The following is a 20,050-nucleotide window of genomic DNA, read 5'->3' as shown; positions in this document are numbered from 1 at the left end:
CCGTTCACCTTCAGTGAGGCTCTCCGCACCTGCTCTTCCCTCAATTCATCAATAATCTGCTCGATAACTGATCACATCAGGATGATGTCATCAATGTTACCTGGGTGAAACCTTGTGGCTTTGAGTTCGCGCACCAAAGCCTGTGTCCAGTGTCATCTGTCTGATGGTGTGTTCAGGGTCGTCTCCCGCAAAGCGAATAAACCTCATTTAGCATTTTATTCTCACATTAGATCACTTCGTTTTCAAAGTTCTTCCACCCATTTCTGCCTCATAAACCCACTTTAAAAACACTTTTATCGGTGCTCAAGACAAAAAAATGTAAGTATCGGACACGGTATAGTCTAAAGTATGTGGACACCCGAACATCTCACCGACATGTCAGACTAAAACAGTGCGCCGAGCGATGCTGCTCAGTTCGACATTGTCTGCAGAGATTTGGCCCCATGCAGCCATGAGCGCATGAGAGCAGGCTGGTCCCTCATGCAGGCCCGCGGTGAAGTTATCCCAGCAGTGATGGATGTTAAATTCTTTCACACCAAACACTTCTGGGTTTGGATCAGGATAATCAGGAATGGGTTTCCTCCAGATTGTCTGAAATATCCGCGTAAGAGTTAGCATTAAGACTTTAAATGAGACCTATAAACTTATGGGTCTAAAACCAAAACTCCATAAAACTTTATGCCCACATAAAAAAAAATAAAAAATAAAAATAAAAATTTGGAGATGGTACGTTTTCAACAGCCGGTGGGTCAAATCCACTTCTTAACATATCAACCTGCACTAATAGGCTTCGATGTAACAGTCATACATAATGTTCATACCACTTCTTTACTCATGCAGTGTTTTCTGTTGCTCTGTTCGGACCCAGGGCCTCATATACATGTGCTATTTATATAAAATCGGTGTCCTTTGTTCCTTTAATTCTGGTTAAATTTCTATGTGTGTAAATAGAAATAATACAAACACAAATTTTTAACCTGACTGTCTTCCTCCTTCCTTCCTGTATACACGTAGCCTGAGAGACGAAACTCAGGGCAAACAAGGCTTGACGCTCTGTGCTTTAAGCCCACAGTCACGGTGAAGTTCTCGCCCTTTTCTACGTCTTATTTAAAAGTCACAAATTTATTGATCACGTTCAACCACATGGGGTTCTGCAGGTTCTAGCTTCAGGAGAACTCTGTCAGTTCGTCTTGACAGACGTTTATTGACCTCTTTCAGTTCTGCCTTCAGTCGTGTTCAGGCTGCGGATCAATCAATCAGTCGATGCATCGATCCGACCTATAGGCCCGTCCGCGTCGCTCCTCTCCGCTGTTTGAGGCGGATATGAGGCCTCTGTGCGATCAGACTGCTCCGCTCACACAAAGAGCACTGATGTCGAGCTGTAGGTGGCCTTTGATTTGACAGGCGCAAAAATCAGATAAGAAAACACGCCGTCTGTGCGCAGGCCTGGTGCATTGTGGGAAAGCGAATATCGACGGAGCAGATCGCGGATGAAGCTGCAGATGGAGGTCAGAGGGCCCGCAGCAACGTCAGAGACTAAAAATATCTGTACAGCCCAGTGAAAACTACCTAAATGTAACATAATGATACATAATGTCGTCAGTTAGTTTGAGGTGATCAGTGTGAGGATTTCTCCTGTTATTGTGATGCTAGAAGATCAAATCTATTCGGCCTGTTAATTATTAGGTTTTTAAGAATGACGTCTTCGGTGTTAGAGAGTCATTCAACAGCAATAGTTGATCCAGATGCAGAGCCAGATGAACCCACCGAGGGGCCGCAGAGCGAAGAGGGCTCCCCCTCCACCCTGTCCCCAAAGTTAGTGTGCAATAATTTCAAAAAAGGGAAATTTACGTCAACTGAAAAATGAAAGGTTTCAGCCTTTTGACGTGTTGCATCAGGAAAAGAACACGTGTCAATGATTCAACGGTTGAATCACTGTCACACTGTCTTCCTTGAATGGAACAGGGCCGTTGTTAATGTTCTGAGGAGAACTTGTGCTTTTCCTGCTGCGACAAGTCAGAATGTCTCCTGTGAAAAAAGTCTTTTATAACGAGATTTGACACGAGGCCCCTTTACAAGACAGGGCCCCAGGATTAGGTTACTGTAAAATGCAGTGTAGCACCCGAAGGCCTGAACAATTCACTTTATATTGTGCCTCAGTGTTGCATTGTCAAAGAAATGTGCAAATAGTCAAATGACCACAAACTAGGAGCCAAACAAGGAACCTGGGTTCTTTTGGGCCCCTGAGGATTTTGGGCTCCTAAGGCCTTTGCCCACTTTGCCTGACTGATAATTCCGCTTTGACTAGATGTTGTGATAATAATATTATTGGTTAAATTCACCTAATAATTCATTGTATTTTATAAGCTGATGTTTGGAATAAAAACCTTTCTTCAATATATTCCTCATAAATAAAAAAATATTCTCCCAAAAATTAGTGCTTGAGTAGAATACTCAAGCTGTAATGGAGTTTAGTGAGATACATTACCAGAACACATGTTTTATATTCTGTTTTATATTGAGGGCTAATTGTAACCCGAGAAAGCCAAGAAAGGGAGTTGTTGGTTCCAATTTGTCATAGGTCAGTGGTTGTAGTACCGTATTTGACCTCTAGATGGAGACATTGATCAAAGAAAGACGCTTCCTAAAGAGTCATCAGTCATTTTTTTCTCTGGCTCGTTCATCTATCTTCAAACATAATTCTTCTGAACTAAAACACTGTGACTACACATGCGAGTTCTTCATTCTTAATGTGGGTTTACACAAAAAAAAACAACTAAATAATACCTTCATATATATGTTTTTCTCCTCAGTAACTTTCCCAAAGTGCTGTGAGATTTATGCCATTTCTTTACGTTTTTATGTATTATTCTAATTTTATGCAATATTTTATTTTTAGTTCAATTATTTATTTTATTTTAGATGTGAAAAATACACACACACACACACACACACACACACACACACACACACATACATATACATATATACAGTTTTAAATTCAGTGCTAATGTATCTCTCGCTCAGATTATCACTGTGACAAGAGCTATACAAAAATCTAAAGACAAACTGATTTTTATTAGTTTATTTAAAACAAATAAACACGTTTTTTCGCATCAGTTTCCGGACTTGTAGTTCTGCCTTATGGCCACAGGATGGTGTACAAGATCCACAGTAGAGAGGACACAGTCGGTAGCGCTGCTGAGGCAGGTTTTCACTTCTGTCATGGACTGTATCATTGCATGAGTAGTTCAAAAATAATGTCTCACATTGTGAACAAAAGCTTTAATTACGGCTTTCATTAACCCCCCCACAACACTGAAGAAGAGACTGAGAAGACAATGGCCTGAGAAGACATACTGTAGTTTATGTTTTGTTTTTTGGAATATTTCAGGCCTCCAGTTAGGCTCCATTTAATGAGAGAACCCACATTAAGAGTAATATCAAATGTAGAAAGAGCTTTTTAGATACATGTCTGACATGTTACAACATGTATACAAACAAACTGCAGGTAAATCTGGACCCGAGTGTAAATGAGCGTACAGCATTACTGAGCGGAGGGTGTGAATATACATGTGTAAGAAAGTGTTGAGGCAGGGCAAGGGCACCAGTTGGGATTCTAAGAGTCTATATTTAAACTCTCTGGTTTCCAGTTTCTGCAGCTGTCGCCAAGTTTAAGTTCAGCACCTTGAGCCTTTCTCAGCCATGCTCTTGGGTCATAGTTATAAACCTGCCAAGCTCTGATTCGCAGTGGGTGAAGCAGAGACTTTCAGGTCAGGTCTCCTGCGGCTTCAGAAAGTCCAGATTTTTCCAGTGGCCCTGAACTAAAATTCCTGCCTGTTATTAATTAATGAATTCTTCTTTTTTATTATAATGCATCACAATATATGCCAGTACTACAGCATTTCTTCTAACATGCTCGACAGACGGGTTTATGATAAAAAAAAAAAAAAATGCTATTGGATCTCTTCGCTCCTCTAAAATAATAATATTATTAATGATTCAGCAGGGAGGTTTGTTTTGTCTTGGTTTGTTATACTTCTTGTTTTTTTTCCTGCTTTCTAATCATTTATTGTAGAATCAAATAAATATTACTGTAGATTAGGAATGTGCAAGCAGTCCCCAGGTTTTTTTTTTTATTATAGCTGTCTGTGAAAGAACGTACTGGATAAAACAAACACCATCATGGTCGTATTGCATTTATTCCACTTTTAGTTCAAACTCGATATGAAGCTCATTATTGTTAATAAACACGGAGGAAGTTACTGTATGAAACTAGCTCCCCGATTTAGGTATTTGCAATTAATACTGTTGTATCATGACTAATACTGTCAGCAGGAGCGCAGACCAGGACTGCTATACAGAAATATGTCACCTTTGATTTAACATTTCTAATCCTGTGTCGTGCTTCGGTCTTATGCACGACACAGTCTGGTTAATATGCCAGATCAATATTCAGTCGTGTTTTATGCTGGTTTGAATCTGGGTGTTTTTGGGATGAATTTATGGATGGTAATAATTTTGCGTGTATTACTTGAATTCTATATGAAAGCCACAGGAAATGCATGTGCTGCTGTGAGACAATGAGGTTTGCAATTGAGAATTTCATGCAGTGCTTTGAGAATAATGATTTCTGCCAAACCAATGTGGCAGTTTATAAATGTTATTTAGGACTGTTCCACTATGTATGCATGACTGTTTAAAAATCTTTTTTGTGTGGCTCACTTTGACCGGACTCATTACCTGAGAGGGGAAACTATGAAAACACTCGACCTAAGAATGAAGTGAAATCCAGTCAAATCAGTGTCTTCCTGTGTGCTGCGTGTATCCAGGATGTCACAAACTCATCTGCCGCTTGTCCTCTGCAGGCACCGGCGGTCCTTTTGAAGACATGCACCGGGGGGATGATGATGAGAAGGCGTCTTCCTCTCTGCAGCTCCTTTGATGGGTGAGTGGATTTACATAAATTGTTTTTCCAACTCCTCCAAATTCAGCTTTAATGAAGACATTTCAGTCATTTTGGTGGAGCGAGATGACAGCTGTTCTGTGCTTAATTACAGCTGCTGTATGTGATAAAAATGTTGCCCACTTATGACAAAGATCCTACTAATTTAGCACTTCAGCCTGTACTCTCTAAGCAGTAAGACAACCATTCCTGAGATAGATAGATAGATAGATAGATAGATAGATAGATAGATAGATGGACGGATGGATGGATGGATGGACAGACTGTGTGTCTGCTGAAGTAGCGCCTACTGTCCAGTGGCAGCTCTGTGCCTAATAACAGAGCTTAGCTGGCATACCAGAGCCGGTGGCACATTGGTGTAGCGGTAACTCAGAGAGAGCCTGGTAATTACCACCGGCCACTGACACCATGCTGCAAATGCACCAGTCAGCACTGACAGGACCAGCGCAGCATTCTCCCCCTCCTCCCCCTCTGCTGCCGGGATGCCCTGGTGATCGGCCATGGCGCACGTGCCTCTCACCAAACTGCAGAAAGGCGAATGAGTATCATCTCCTTCCCGTCTCTTTCTGCATCATTAATGAACCCCTGAGTATTGAAAGCAGGCTCAGATCTGTTATTTTACTCCTCTTTGTCGACGCAAAAGTCTTTCTCTCTCTCTGCCCTTATCTTGGATGCAGTCGACTGGACCATAAGCAACGAATGAGGAGTCTCTCTCAGGAGAGGCCCGCTGGGAAACATACTGCAGGGCCGGAATGGGAAGTTTATTTTGCTTGGTGCATGAATATCTGCGGGATGTGGGGCTCTGAGCAGAGTTCATCACTGCAGCACCCTCACCTCCACCTCCTCCTCCTCTATCTCCATCTGAGGAAATTATTTAAGTTCATCCCCACTGCTTCCTAGCAACTCCTAATTCCTCACACATTTTAATCCTATGCCTCCTCTTTTCTGCTCCTCAATCCCTCCCTGCTCCTCTATCACATGCAGGCTAAAATAGGCCCTTGTCTGGGCCTTTTGTCCCTGCTCAGGGAGACGTTTGGCACACAGAGGATCGTGTTACAACTTTCATTTCCTGATTTTTTTTTTTTTTTTCCTGCGTGAACCCAGAAGGGTATTTTATCCCTTTCTGCAGTATGAAGATGAAGGGCGAGGGGAGCGAGCTGGCAGCTCAGATTCGGGCTGCTGTCACTCCAACTTCGGCAAACAAATAAAGTACAAACTGCGCATAGCTGCAGGGTCTTGGTGGAGGATAGCCGTGTGGTTCGGGCACAGCGGGGTGTGGCTCACAGTGTGTGAAGTGGTGGGGGCTCAGTTACTTGAGCTATTTGTGAGCCCCAGGATAGGTGAAGTGATGCCCCTCGGGAGTGTGAGGTATATTTCATTATCCCATATCCCATACCACTTCCTCTTGTTGTGTCTGCCACCCCCTGCCCCTCCCCCAAAAGGCCCTTGAGCCCGGAGCAGTGACGTGTCTGTGTTTAGACTCATGGCTGCATATAGAAGTGGAACAGCAAGCAGTTTAACAGTCGGCACAATGATCAATTATTAATTCTGTTGTAAAATAATGCCCATAATGTGACACTGAACCCAGTCGTTATGGCTCGAGTTTTGTCTGGCTCCTTCAAAGAAGTCGTCAGGGCTGGTTTATGTTAGGCGCACACAGCACTGCATGATAACAGACAAACCTCTGGGTACGGTAGGATAGATGTCCGTCTCGTTGAAAGAGTTGCTTTTTGTAATATATTTAAATCAGTATATTTACTTTAAAGGTTGAGGCTGGTGTCATTCTGTATTTTTTCTTATTGTAAAAAGACCAGAACCAACAATGTCTTCGTCCACGTCTTAATACTTTGGGACCTTCCGTCCCCGTCTGTGGCTCTCAGCCCCGAGACCATTTGTTCCCACCGAAGCAATTCACAAATACATATTTTTAAAAAGGCTCAGCAATTTCCAAATACATCTGGGCACTGTAGTTTTTAGCAAATGTTACACCAACAGAGGCAAACAGTGCACATCTTAGGAACTACTTTCAGCCATGGAGCAGTGTGTGTGTGTGTGTGTGTGTGTGTGTGTGTGTGTGTGTCTGCCTTCAGTGTAATGAAGGAACATGTCACCTGGTGCGACAGCATGGCTCATTGATGTGTGTTGAACAGTTTTTGGACAATTAAGCAATTAAGCTCTATGGCATGGAGGAACAAGCTCCATCAGGATTATTTGAACGTCATCTCGCTTCATTGTTAGTTTTAATCTTTTCATGGGGTTTGTAAGTATATAAGAATAATATATTTAAGAATATAATATAGATTGTCACCAGATTTCTTATGTTATAGTACCTCAATACACGCACAGCAGAGTATAAGTGTTGCCATCTTTCCTTGAACATCAACAAATGAGGAGACATTTACAGTAAAGGCCCAAAAATCCCCTTTGAAACAATGGCCTCTTGTGCAAAACAGTGAGACACACACACACACACACACACAGACATATATATATATACGTATCCCTGCTTTAAAGTACATATCTGGTGGCTATTTTTCCTATTGTCAGGCGAATCCGTGAAAAGACCAAAACCAACGACCAACTGATCCCACTAAAGTATTTCCTGTGTAACCGCCTGACAAGCCTCCACTGTGCCACTGTGCCCCATTGTTGTCCAGAAGTGATGTGTGTGTTTTTAGACACATTTTGAAGTATCATTAAAAAAAAGGATGGAAACAGCTAAGTAAATATTTATTTTAATTAAAAGGAGGTTTTTCTGTTCATTGAGGCGTTTTTTTTTTTCCTTTTTCAAAAAATAGTTAATGCAAATAAAGGCACCATGTGAACATCTGACAGCGAACATTTCATTTACACCAGTCTCTGTTTCTGCTCTGAGAGAAGAAGAAGAAGAAGAAGAAGAAGAAGAAGAAGCTGTTTTCACTGTTGGCAGCTTCCTGGATATTCCCACAACACATGAATGTATTCATGGCTGGTAGGAGCAACTGGTTTTGTTTCTTCTTGTTGGTGGTTTGCAAACAACTGGTTTTGTTTCTGGTTCATGACCTGATCTTCTTCTGCTCTGTTTATTACCGCCATGTGTAATGTAGTCTATATCGCCACCTTCTGATGAACCTACGCTTTGTGTAGCCTAGTTTATTCACTCCAAAGCTCTTGATGGAAATGTGCCTAATTCACATTTCCTTTTTCTTTCTTTCTTTTTCTTTCTTTAGCACTAAATGTGCGTTAATCCGCAGCTGAAAATAGTCCCCAACAAATGCACTATTAGCTCCTGTTTGAAAAATATATGCTAAAAATTACACTGCCCAGCTGTTTACTAAAAATATAGATCTTTCAAAGAACATTAAACTATGTCCTTGTGATGGATTTTTCAAGATTTCGATCTTCAGTAAGAAGCAATGGGCTCAGGGCTGAAACCACTACAAGACAAACACATAGTTTTCAGCTGCTCCTGCCGCTGTAAGGTGCCCTCCTCTCAGCTCACTCCTTTCTCTGTCTCTGCTTCATGAGACATCCGTACATCCCATCACTCAGTGGAGGAAATACTTCAGTGAAATTATGATGCTTAGTGTTTAGATCTGTCAGAATTTGACCTGGAAAGGCTGAAACTAACTAAGGAAATCTATTAAGTCCTCACAAAAGTATTAAAATAACACGTGAGACTGATGTCATTTTCCTGATCAAACATATGAGACTAATGCCGCTATCAACTTTCTCTCCAAGCTCCAAAAATATACATATCTGATTCTCAGCAACCAGAGCTGGGTTTTGTCTCCGGAACAGTTTGTTATATGAGCCCGTGCCTTCAGGCCACATTTCTTTTATACCAGTCCTCTTTCGCAGACATTACACACACACGTCTTATCTTGTCCTTTGTCTTTTCCTCTTGTAACATATTAGAAATTTCCCCCCCTTTCATCAGGTAGCATATATGACGCCGTCCTTCATTCGCTTGACACAAAACATGCTATTTAACACCCTAATGGGCAGGGACTGTCTGCGGAGTCTCCTCCTCCTCCTCGTGCCTGAACCCCGGGTCATGCATCACTCATCCCGACTGGAAGAAAGAGATAAATATTTCTTTCAGCTCTGTCACATACGAGCTTCCTGTTCCTTCCTGCGCTTGTGAGTGGAAGCTGTCTTTGGCCTCGAAGCTCCTGCATCAGTATGATTAACATATCTGTTCGGCAGAGCAGCGTAATCCCTTTGATCTCTAATACGCTTATGTCATAGAAACAGAGCAGACGCCTGCCGCCGCCGTCCAGAAGATGTTTGGTGAGTTTTACTCCAATCAGTTGTATTTCCTCGGATACACACACACACACACACTTCAAGTCTGGTACACGTGAGTATGCACACACACACACACACACACACACACACACACACACACACACACACACACACACACACACACAGACACACACACTGCCTGCATCTGCCTCTGGGTACGTCCAGGCAGGAACATTGTCAGATCCATGCATCATTGGTAAGAAAATCTCTCAAGCCCCCCCTCCCCTCCCACACCAGCAGCCCTGCCCCTCTGAGGCAGACCTGAAAAGATTCTTTTGTCCCTCATCACCCGCCTGCCCCCCACTCCCCTTTCTCCCCCTCTCTGACACACACCCCTCATACAGCCCCTGGTTATGGATACCTGGGACTGTCTTACACCCGGGCTCCCATGTGGGGTAAAGCTACCTGCAGGCAGCAGACCGTGGCGAGGCAACCAGAAGTCCCTCAGCTTTGGATTTTGTCCCTGTAAGAGATGCACTCCGGCTCTGATGCCAGAGAAAACACGAAGCCAGACGGCGCAGGCTCATGCAGGCTACTCTCCATGTTTATTTGCACACGTCAGGGCCCTTCCTGCTGTTGATTTAGAGCCACTGCCACTTACGCCTATGTCAAATGAAATGCCCTTTTGATGACTCGGACTCTGTTTGCCATCAGCAGCTGCTGTTACTGGCACTGGTGCGCTTTTCGCTGACGTTACCACCAGCTTTTGTCATCTGGTCTATAGACTGGAGCACGCCTAGCACTCACACTTGTTGCACGGCTGATGAAGGGAAGACACAGCGGCTGATGCAGCAGATAGATTTATGGCTGCAGACTTTGTCCCTCCGGATTCGGAAGCAAAGGATTCGAGAATGATTAAAAGCACTGTCAGAGTTTCCGTGTTGGATTGATTTTAGTCTCTTGCACATCCTGAAGGTGACTCTGATATAGCCTCCCTCTGTCATGTGACACAGAGCCTGTTTAATCCTTGCTGTGTCTGTACCCTGCCGGACATGTTGTCATTAGATTAACAGGTATGAGGAGTCACTTTGGTGGCTTTGTGATCACCTGTTTGTTAATTTGTGAATATTTAGCCACACTGTGTGCCAAGAGTGAAGGACATGCGCCGTGCCAGAATTACGTTTGATCTGCAGGACCTCTGCTCTCTGCCGACCTCTGCTGAACGTGACATATGGCCAATACTGAGGTTTAAGTATAGGCTATTACAATAAACAACTTTATTTAAATATACTACGACTTACAGGTTAAACCATTTGTATTTTCAATCAATCAAACTGTCCTGAGCTACTACGCAAAATGTTCCACTGTCAGAATACACCTTAATGCTTTTAATTTGATATTTAAAATATACATCTGGTCAGATAATCCACACTGTGAGTAAATCAAATATTACCCGTTATCTTCAGTGTTTTTTAGCTTTTTGCCAGAAATCATTGCGTAGTAACACATATGTGATGTTGTTGTTGCCGTTTTGAGATTAAACTTCATATTTTCTGCTTGAAGTTAAACTGCTGGATGTAATTCCCCCATCGGTGTAATGTTGAGTAACAAAGTGCATTTACTGAAGCACCAGACTTTAAGGCCCTGAAAACATTTTTGCTCATCCTGAGTGATGGGGTGAACACACAATTTTCTGCTTAAATTAGAATCATTTTTTGTTTGTTTTTTCATTTAAGAGATTTCCATATTTGTGTTTTTGTTTCTGTCTTTCTCGTTGGTGCCGCAGGCGTCGATTAAATCCGATCAAACCACACCCGCACAGTCCCAGTGAAACAAAGTATTAGTTTATGAGTGTTAAACAGTTAATAAATAATACTCAACTATGTTTTCCCAAACTTTGACTTTTGCACATTTAGTCATAAATATTTCACATTACAGGAAAATACTGATGATTTGAAACCAAGCCTTCAGGCACAGTTTTACAGTTTTGAAGTATTTGTACTTAGTAGTATTTCCATTTTATGCTACTTTGAATTTCTACTCCACTGCATTTGTGGGGGAAATTTGACCTTTTTACGGCACTACGTTATCTGACTCTTTGCACTTTTTGTTCCTCTTTTTTTTTTTTTTTTTTTTTATAAATAAGCATGTCATTATTTGATAAAATATGAGGGATTGTTAAACAGCCAAACAGTGCAGTAGTTAAAATTAGCTTCACATCTGCATCTGTGTGATCCAATAACATGATGATAAAAGACTGATGGAGGCTTTTCTACATAATAAGTAATAAGTACATAATAAGCATCTTTCTGCTGATATGTTTTTAAGTACATTTTTTTAAATGTTGTACTTTTACAAGATATTGAACCATTCAAATGTAGAATTGCTACTTTTACTTAAGCAAATGATCTGAATACCTCTTCCATCACAATCTCACATGTTAGATTAAGAATGCAAAAAAAAGATGAAACACTGACCAAAAGCCTGCTGATGGAGGACTGCTGAGGACAGCCAGACAGACACATCACTCAAACAAGCCATATGGACGTCTGTGGGTGATAGATGGGGAGCACAGCTCTGGTGTTTTGAGTAGACCTGAGGGGCTGAGAGACAGAAAGAGAGCGGGAGGCCTCTGGGATGCAGAATACCTCGAGGTCCCTCCACTGAAGCCGGGCGCTGCAGCCCTGCAGCCCGGCAATCTTCGCAATCAGGCAGTAATGCTAGCAGCGACTGTTTCAGATTATGCTCAGGAAATCCTCTGTGCTCTCTGCTCAAAACAATTTACCCTGACATGAGCCCGAAGAGAGCGTAGGGGGTGGGGGACAAGAGAGCTGTCCTCACCAGATTCCTGCTCTCAGGCCACCGTATTCTCATATTCTGCCCTACAAATAATCTCAGTTTATTATTATTATTACTGCATTGCTGTTGTTTATTGTGGATTTTTTTTATGATGACATCTTAAAGAGTGGGAGTGTCTGAATTTGTCTGAGCAGTTTTTTGTCTGAAACCTATTATAAAAGCCCATATAATTAGTTTTATTTTCTTTAAAGGGTATCTGTGCTGATTTCATTAGGCAGTGAACTTTAAACCTATTTTTTTTTTTTTTTTTAAATATAGGAAGTTTTTTTTTTTTTTCTTCTTCTTCTTCTTTGGTCATAATATCCAGAGCTGGTAGAGGTTGAGGGTTGAGTGGTGGCTCTTTCCCATGGCCCGGAACCGACAGAACAAACTCTCGGAGAGAGCAAAGAAAACACGGCAACAAAAAGCCAATGATCCGCAGCACTCGAGCTAAAGAAAATATGACGGAAAAAAAGTCTTTCTCCCTCAGCCAAACATGTATAATGGAACAGACACGATATTCAAAGGCACCAGAGCTGCCTTCATGTGTACACAACAGCCTCCTGACGGACAGCTGCTGATGCTGACTCACATTCGTGTAATTAAATTTGCCTTTATGACTCTGTGTTTGAATTATGTCTTGAATTACCGTAATTATGGTAAAAAGAAAACAAAGAAGCCGTGGAGCAGGCTTTAATCTCCACCGCAAAATGACTCATAATATTTTTGATTGAGATTCGTATCCCACCAATGTAGATCTGATCGCTTTCTTGTCGTTTTTGAATCTGTTTTCTACATTTTTATTAGGATAAAGTCGTTTTCGGCAGCAGGCAAAAACAAAACTAAATAGGTGAAATCGTACTAAAAAAATGTGATAAGAAAATAAGTTAATTCACGATTCATTAAAGATAAATTCAATGACTGAAGTCCCGACACGAGTTTGAGGGTCAGACTCTTTACGCATTAACGTCTATTGGCTATTTTCTTTCTCTAAATACACAAATAACACAGAGACAAATGTATTACTTTAGTTTTATTGGAAACTAATTGCCGTGACTCTAATGAAAACGTTACCTCTTAGTTTCCATCGCAGGAGGTTGCTATAATTCTTTAATCTCAACAAAGTGTCATAAATTAAGCAAATGGGCAGTCCAGTTAAGTGTTTCGTTGAGTTAAGAGTTTCAGACAGGTCCTGTTTGTGTGTTTCCATGTGCAGGAGGTCAGAAAACCCTCCTGTCAGGGGGGGATATACAGCTTAAGCGCATAAAGGAATTTTGTTCTAACCAAATTTAACGACAGACAAGTCAGTCTATATTATAAGGTAGGCTACTATAGTGTTACTTCATACATGTACTCAATCTGATATCAGTCTTCTTTTTTCTGGGTTTTGTTTTTGTAAAATATAATAATAATCTGGCAGCTTCTTTAAGAGCCCAAATCCACAAGACTGGAGGTTAGAGGTCCCAACAAGGAGTCCTGCAGTTGGTGCGGGTGTCCGTGCATGCTGTGCACCGGCTGTGGGGCCCCCAGGCCGGACATGGGGTAAGCGGAGGCCCCGGGGTGGCTCATGTTGCCCTGAAGCAAAAGCGCTGAGTTCTGGTCAGGACTCTGAGGTGGAGAAAACTCGTCCTCCGAGCTGGACATGAGAGACTTTCCGCCGTCCAGCGGGGACAGCTGGTTCTGTTTGTTGCCGCCTGCGTTGTTGTTTTCACTGTTCTCCCTGAAAACGACAGCATGGGGAAAAGTGAGGGGAAATACGCACATCTTGAACGATGGCATTACAGTCCTGTACGATCGGCCTGCAGATGACATTCTGGAGCAGAATAAAAGGCAGCCGTAAATATTTTTGTAGTAACACCAAAAATATAGCAGGCCAGGGCCTTGAAGAAAAACCAGCGAGAGAGGTTTACGTTCCGTTATTTACCTGCTCTACAGTGTTGCTTATGAAATGTTTTATTTCTCTTTATGTTGGATGTTATTTGCCGATAACTCCATAAACCGATTAAGCAGAGTGTTATGAGTTATTTTATTCCACTGTAACCCAGTTTAACCTTTAACACGCGTCTTAAAAATAGAAACCTTGCCAAAAATGTCACAATATTGCATTTTCTATTTGTCCATCATTATTAGATACTACATTATCTTCTTTCCTGAAGCGGATGCTTTATGTGGGCTAGTTTCGATGATAATTCAGGCTGAGACACGTTAGACGGGACAGATTCTAGAAGAAAGCCCATCATTTGTCAACAACACGCGTCTGTTTACTATCTATGTTACCAGGACACGACTGATTTGGGGGACGAAACATGACCAAAATGAGTAAATAAGTTCAAACTTCGTTCTGAAATAAAGTGAGCCAATCAGAAATGCTCTTCTTTTAATTTTCCTACTTTTCCTGCAGCACTGTCAGAGCTGACTCCTGTGATTCCTGCACTTTCTTATACTTTGGTTGCTTGTTTCCACATTTGGATATTTCTTCCGAGTCGAAACCTTTTTGCTCTTGAAACATGCAAAGAAAAAAAAAGAGTCAACATCTTTGTCTATAAACTAGAAGCAGCACCGAGGCGGTGGCAGTGAACGTACCTCTCCTTCGCCTCTGCGGCTCTGTCTCTCTGCCGTCTGTTTTTGAACCAGTTGCTGACCTGCGTGGTGGTCAGTCCTGTGGCCTCGGCCAGCTCTCTCTTTTCCCGTGGAGACGGGTAGGGGTTATGTGTGTACCACTCTCTCAGGACGCCCCTGGACTTCTCCTTAAAGCAGTAGCTGGTCTCCTCGCCGTCCCATATCGTGCGGGGCAGCGGGAATTTCCTCCGCACCCGGTACTTCCCTACAGCTCCGAGCGGCCGGCCGCGCAGTTTTTCCGCCTCCACGTAGTGCGCCTTCAGCCAGAGCTGCTGCAGCTTTGGGTGGTTGTGCGGAGAAAACTGGTGGCTTTCCAGGATCTTGTAGAGCTCTCTGAAGTTCCCCCGATGAAAGGCCACCACCGCCTTGGCTTTGAGGACGCTTTCGTTCTTGTGGAGGTGATCACAAGCGGGTAGAGACCACAGGAAGCGGCCGAGCCTCTCTAGGTTTCCTCCCTGCTGCAACACCTCGCAAACGCACGCCACTTGCTCCTGCGTAAACCCGAAGGACGGCAAGATAGACATGATGTCCGAGCTCACTCCTTCGTCCAACACGTTGGTATCCAAAACGATGGCTGTCGTTTACTGTCTGCGTTTATTTTGGTTTCTAGTCGCGATGCAATCCGTTGCAGTCCGTCCGCGCGGCACAGGCCTGTCGGCTATCCACTCCACTCCAGCCCCTGGTGCGCGCAGCAGATTGGGATGTTGATTGTTGGGACAATTTGTTCCTGTTGGAGATATGTCAGGCTTAAAGGGAGCCTGTGCGTTTCGGTGATTGGCTCTCCCTCTGCCCTGTACCGTGTACAGCAGAGCAGGACTGAGTTTGCAGCTCCGTTTCCTCCCCAGAGGCAGTGCGTCAGGGGCTGAAATAGGAGCGCTCCCACCTCCCGCCCCCACAGTCTCTCTCCCGCTTCAGCTGAGGGAGCAGAGCGGCACCTAAACACTAATCAATTATTACAGACCTCTTAAAAAGCCTTATTAACATGTTTTGAATATACATCTTCCATAATGTTGGCGACTGTAGGCTCCCAGGTTTCCCACGTGGTTCAAACCACACACTGCATCTCCATACGTTATCAGTAATGACAGTCAGTGGAGGGTAAACCCACAGAAACACAAAGCTTTTTATTTGTGAATTAAAGTTCAGCCACTTTCAAAGGCTGAAGCATCCTAGTGACGCTCCTAACACAGGCCACGTGATGAATCCACGTTAGTACAGAGCCTTTTTATATAAAGAAACTGCACAAAACGTACAATATTAATTGATTTTTGGTGATTTTGGCGTTTGTTTGTTTTTTCATTAACTGGATTTCTGGAGGTTTATTACCATCACAGCTGATCATTGTCGACGCCCACCACCTTAATTACATGCAGATTGCACACGCTGTTGTATTCCCACCTTTCATCGTCTATTAATTACTGAAGCCGTTTATTTTATGAGGTGATATAATTTAATAAGTTCCTATGATAGTTGAGTCCATGCGTACCGTTACGCACGTCTTTTATATGAGAAACTGGTACTACCTGCCAAACGTGTTATGGGACATAGACCACCGGTTGGAAATCAGGCACTTAAGTGCGTGCGTGTGTGTGCGCGTGTGTGTGTGAGAGAGAGAGAGGGAGACAGAGAGAGAGAGAGAGAGAGGCTGATGTTAAATGCCACATGGTCCAAGCTTGTTAGACAATTTGACAAATGTCTTCAGGATAGGAAATCATAGACAAACAATCTTCGCACATTCAGCAGCCTTCACACTTCCCACACTTGGCGTAAACTGGCAAAATAAAGTGTTTTCAGAGCCCAGGACTTTTCACTGTGTGTGTGTGTGTGTGTGTGTGTGTGTGTGTGTGTGTGTGCGTGTGTGTGTGTGTGTGTAGGCAGGCTTGATGTCAAGCCGCAATTTTGTTGATTCGTGAGAGTCAGTTTTGCTTCTCTGCGTATTGGAGATTCCTTTTTGTTTACGGATCTGAAGATTAATACTAAATGCGGCCCGGACACAAACAACAGGCCCCTCGCTCCTTTTATTTGCTGTTTTATGCTTTTTTTTCTGCATCATCACGTGTTTTCCAAGAGATCCTTCTAGCCTGTAGCCTACATATATATTTCAGGGATTAGACGGGCACCGCACTGGCTCCAGTGTTTTCTGTGGGGTGAAACATTAAACCAATCCATTAGTAAATGAGTTCTCTGCGACACTGGTTCTTGGTGGTGCAGTTGTTGGTTTGAGACATATTCGTGGGTCACATTTCTTTATCGGCTCCACAGTCTGAAACTGAACCCCCTTTTCAATGTGTTAAGAAGCAAGATTTGACCTGGAAAATAATATTTAACTTCAACAAATTCACACAGAGCGTTTAGAGGAGAGGAGCTCTTAGTTTTACTTTGGAGATAAAATGCTTTGAACTGTTTGTTTTTGTGGCGAGGAACACCTGAAAAAACAGCTCTGAACATCTCTGGAGAACCGTGTATGTGTAATTTAACCTGCAAGATTTTAATGGACAAATACGATTGAGACGGTTTCCGAATACAAACATATTGAGTCTATATTTAAATCAATATGAGGGAATGTGGGCATATATTTACTACTGCAAAAATAAGGAATCAATTTCAGGCAGAATGGCTGTGATCAGGTTTGTTCAGGCCGTATGATTCTCCCATTTCAGCGTTGAGTATTGAGTATGCTTGCTGTGTACAAATGCAAAAAATAAAAATAAAATATGCAGGTAAAACGTAATCATAAGTTAACTTTTTAAAACTTTTTTATTTTATTTTATTTTTTTATTTTACATGCCTTGTTTTGATCGTGTATCAGGGACTAGACTGGACCTGCGCAGCTGACGTCCTCCTGAATGGACGGCTTGTATCCCACCGTGCTGAAATTAAAGTGTTGCCACAGGAAATATCAGATTATTGGCTGAAACATCTGAAGTCACTGTTGCCTGCGAGGTTTCGGAGTTAATTACAGCTGTTTTTAGCCGCGATGTTAGCCGTGTCATCAGCCTGCAGAGCGACAACACGCACATCGTTTCACGATAATTAAAACGTCAAGTTGAGCTTTTGCTACGATGCTTCATTGTATAGATTTAAAGTTGATCTTGAATAAAAAGCTTCATTTTCTTGCTTTCAGGCAGCACTCGCTCAACAAAAGCCATCCACACCACATCGCTTAAGCGTGATTCAATTAGTGCGTGTCCTGATGTGAATGCTGAACCGGATCTTCAGTGGACGCGCAGGCTCTCAGGCCACTTTGGCTCGGCTCTGGAGCTGCACTCGGCCTGTGCGTAAAACCTCACTGCTTCAGTAAATGAGCTGTCTGATGAGCGGCTCTCGGGTTTCTCTAATATCTCTACCACATTGCGCCGCGCCTCCTCCTTTAACCCGAGCAGCCCGGGGGGCGAGATTATTTCAAGATGTGGACTCTCCGCCTCCGCCTCTGCCACGGCCAGTGCCGGGCTCCTCGTCCCCCCGACCAGTAATGCAATACCCCGGTTGGCTATCACTGGTTATTCCTTTCAAAACGGGCCGAACAGAGGTTCCTTACTGTCGTTACAGGCATTTTCTCTGCGCTCAACTCCTCCGTTACCTCCAGAAAACGCAATAACCCGGCCTGCCTCCTCCGGAAAGCTCAGGGCTGCTAAATATCGCGGATGCTTCAAGTTTTAGTCATCGATTTTCCGGAAAACTCAAACGTGTCACAATGTTTTCACCCCGAGAAAATAAACATGTTGCCATTTCTCATTACGCTGATTTAATGTGTGGCAGCTCCTGAGGGCCCTGTTTGTTCCACCTCGACACAGCAGTTTTAACAAGTTTGATATTTATTTATTTTCTTACAGACTTAATACAAGTACAAAAATATTACAAAATGTGTATTTACTGGTAGATTTAATGACGCTGCTGGGCAAATTTCGTGACACTTTTGTGTTATGGGGAAACAAATGAGATGTAACGGCGACACTGCGGTCCTGTGGGAGACAACGAGAGAAAGAGAAAGACTGTGCTCAGCGCACTTCATAAAAATGTCATCATCAAAAAGCCCGTGTTTCCTATTGGAGGTTTTATTTTCTAGAAAAGATGGAGGAAAAGTGAAGCGACCACTGGCTCACTGAACAGATGGTTTTCACTCCATCTAAATCCAAAGTGCTATTTCAGCTGTATGGACTGGAACAAAGCCGACTCTGTTTAAATTAGGTGAAAAATGTCAGATTTGGTCATCAGGGGTTTTTATTTCTATGCGTTTTTTGGGGGGAATGTTTTTTTGGTGGCTTTCAATGGTAGCAGCTCCGAAAAAAATATTTATCGACAAAAACAAATTAATCTGATCAATAGTTTGACATCGACTTAAAGTTTCTGGTTAATTGAAGATGCCCTACATGAAGAGTTGAAGCGGTTTATTCGGGAGGCGGACGGCAGGGTGAAAGGAAAAGAAGTCGCTCTTTCCCTCAAAACAAAACACAACTGTTGACATGAGTGAGTTAAATGAAATTGGAGCTGCAATTATCAGCTTAACAGAGTTTCCTGTCATGTTGGAAAATTAGACCTGGTACAAGTGCACTGGGGTTATAGCCCCCCCCCCCCCATCAAAATCATTACGCATTTCCTCAGAGGACCACCTCCACAAATATGCAATTACGGCCTCGGCTTTTACTGTGCTCTGCTCGGTAAACACCCCTCGGGCTTATAGATGAAGACGTTTTATTTTAGGGAAAGAGTTTGTGTGTGTGTGTGTGTGTGTGTGTGTGCTGCAGGGCTTGGAGTAAGTAAACAAATCAGGCGTGGAAACAAACACATAAACAAACAAAAGGAAAGATTAAAAAAAAAAAAAACTGGGTGTGCAGCTACCATGTGTGCCTTCCTGGCAGGGAGGGGGCGCCATGACAATACTATCATAGAAGTCCAAATGTGACTACCGAGAGGATGAGTGGTTGCATGTGTCTGAGTAAATGATGAAGAGCAGTTGAGCAGCAGCAGGTGTGTGTGTGTGTGTGTGTGTGTGCGTGTGTGTGTGTGTGTGTGTGTGTGTGTGTGTGTGAGAGAGAGAGAGAGAGAGAGAGAGAGAGAGAGAGAGGGTGTGTGTGTGTGTGTGTGTGTGTGTGTGTGTGTGTGTGTGTGTGTGTGTCCGGCTCTGCTCCTGTTACAAAGTGCTGTTTTTCTCTTTGGGAAATACCGTTTGACCACTGTGATGTGGACATGATGCTGCCGCCCAGCTGCTGCCTCTCTGTGTGTGTGTGTGTGTGTCCCTCTCAGACACACACACACACACACTGAAAATCTTCTGATTTTTCTGCTCAGAACAAACCAGTGAATCATGCTGGTTGCATCTTCCATTTCCCGCACTGTATGATGAAGTGGACATGTGCACATACCTTCTACTCTGCCAAGCAACAACTCAATTATTTT

The 20,050-nt window shown here is 43.0% G+C and overlaps 1 protein-coding gene across 1 annotated transcript; it reads right to left on the bottom strand.

Annotated features, from left to right (window-relative positions):
* Positions 1 to 13,092: 13,092 nt before the first annotated feature.
* Positions 13,093 to 15,456, bottom strand: LOC143331720 (homeobox protein six1b). Its single transcript, XM_076748847.1, has 2 exons — positions 14,618 to 15,456; positions 13,093 to 13,754 (listed from the first exon to the last, which is right to left on the bottom strand). Exons 1-2 carry the CDS (start codon positions 15,175 to 15,177, stop codon positions 13,460 to 13,462), a joined length of 855 nt encoding a protein of 284 aa, XP_076604962.1. The 5' UTR covers positions 15,178 to 15,456; the 3' UTR covers positions 13,093 to 13,459.
* Between the last annotated feature and the right edge of the window lie 4,594 nt (positions 15,457 to 20,050).

This window comes from Chaetodon auriga, chromosome 14 (assembly GCF_051107435.1).
Source record: "Chaetodon auriga isolate fChaAug3 chromosome 14, fChaAug3.hap1, whole genome shotgun sequence".
NCBI lineage: Eukaryota > Metazoa > Chordata > Actinopteri > Chaetodontiformes > Chaetodontidae > Chaetodon > Chaetodon auriga.
The sequence above is the reverse complement of the archived record's forward strand: the minus strand, read 5'-3'. Positions and strand labels throughout refer to the sequence as shown.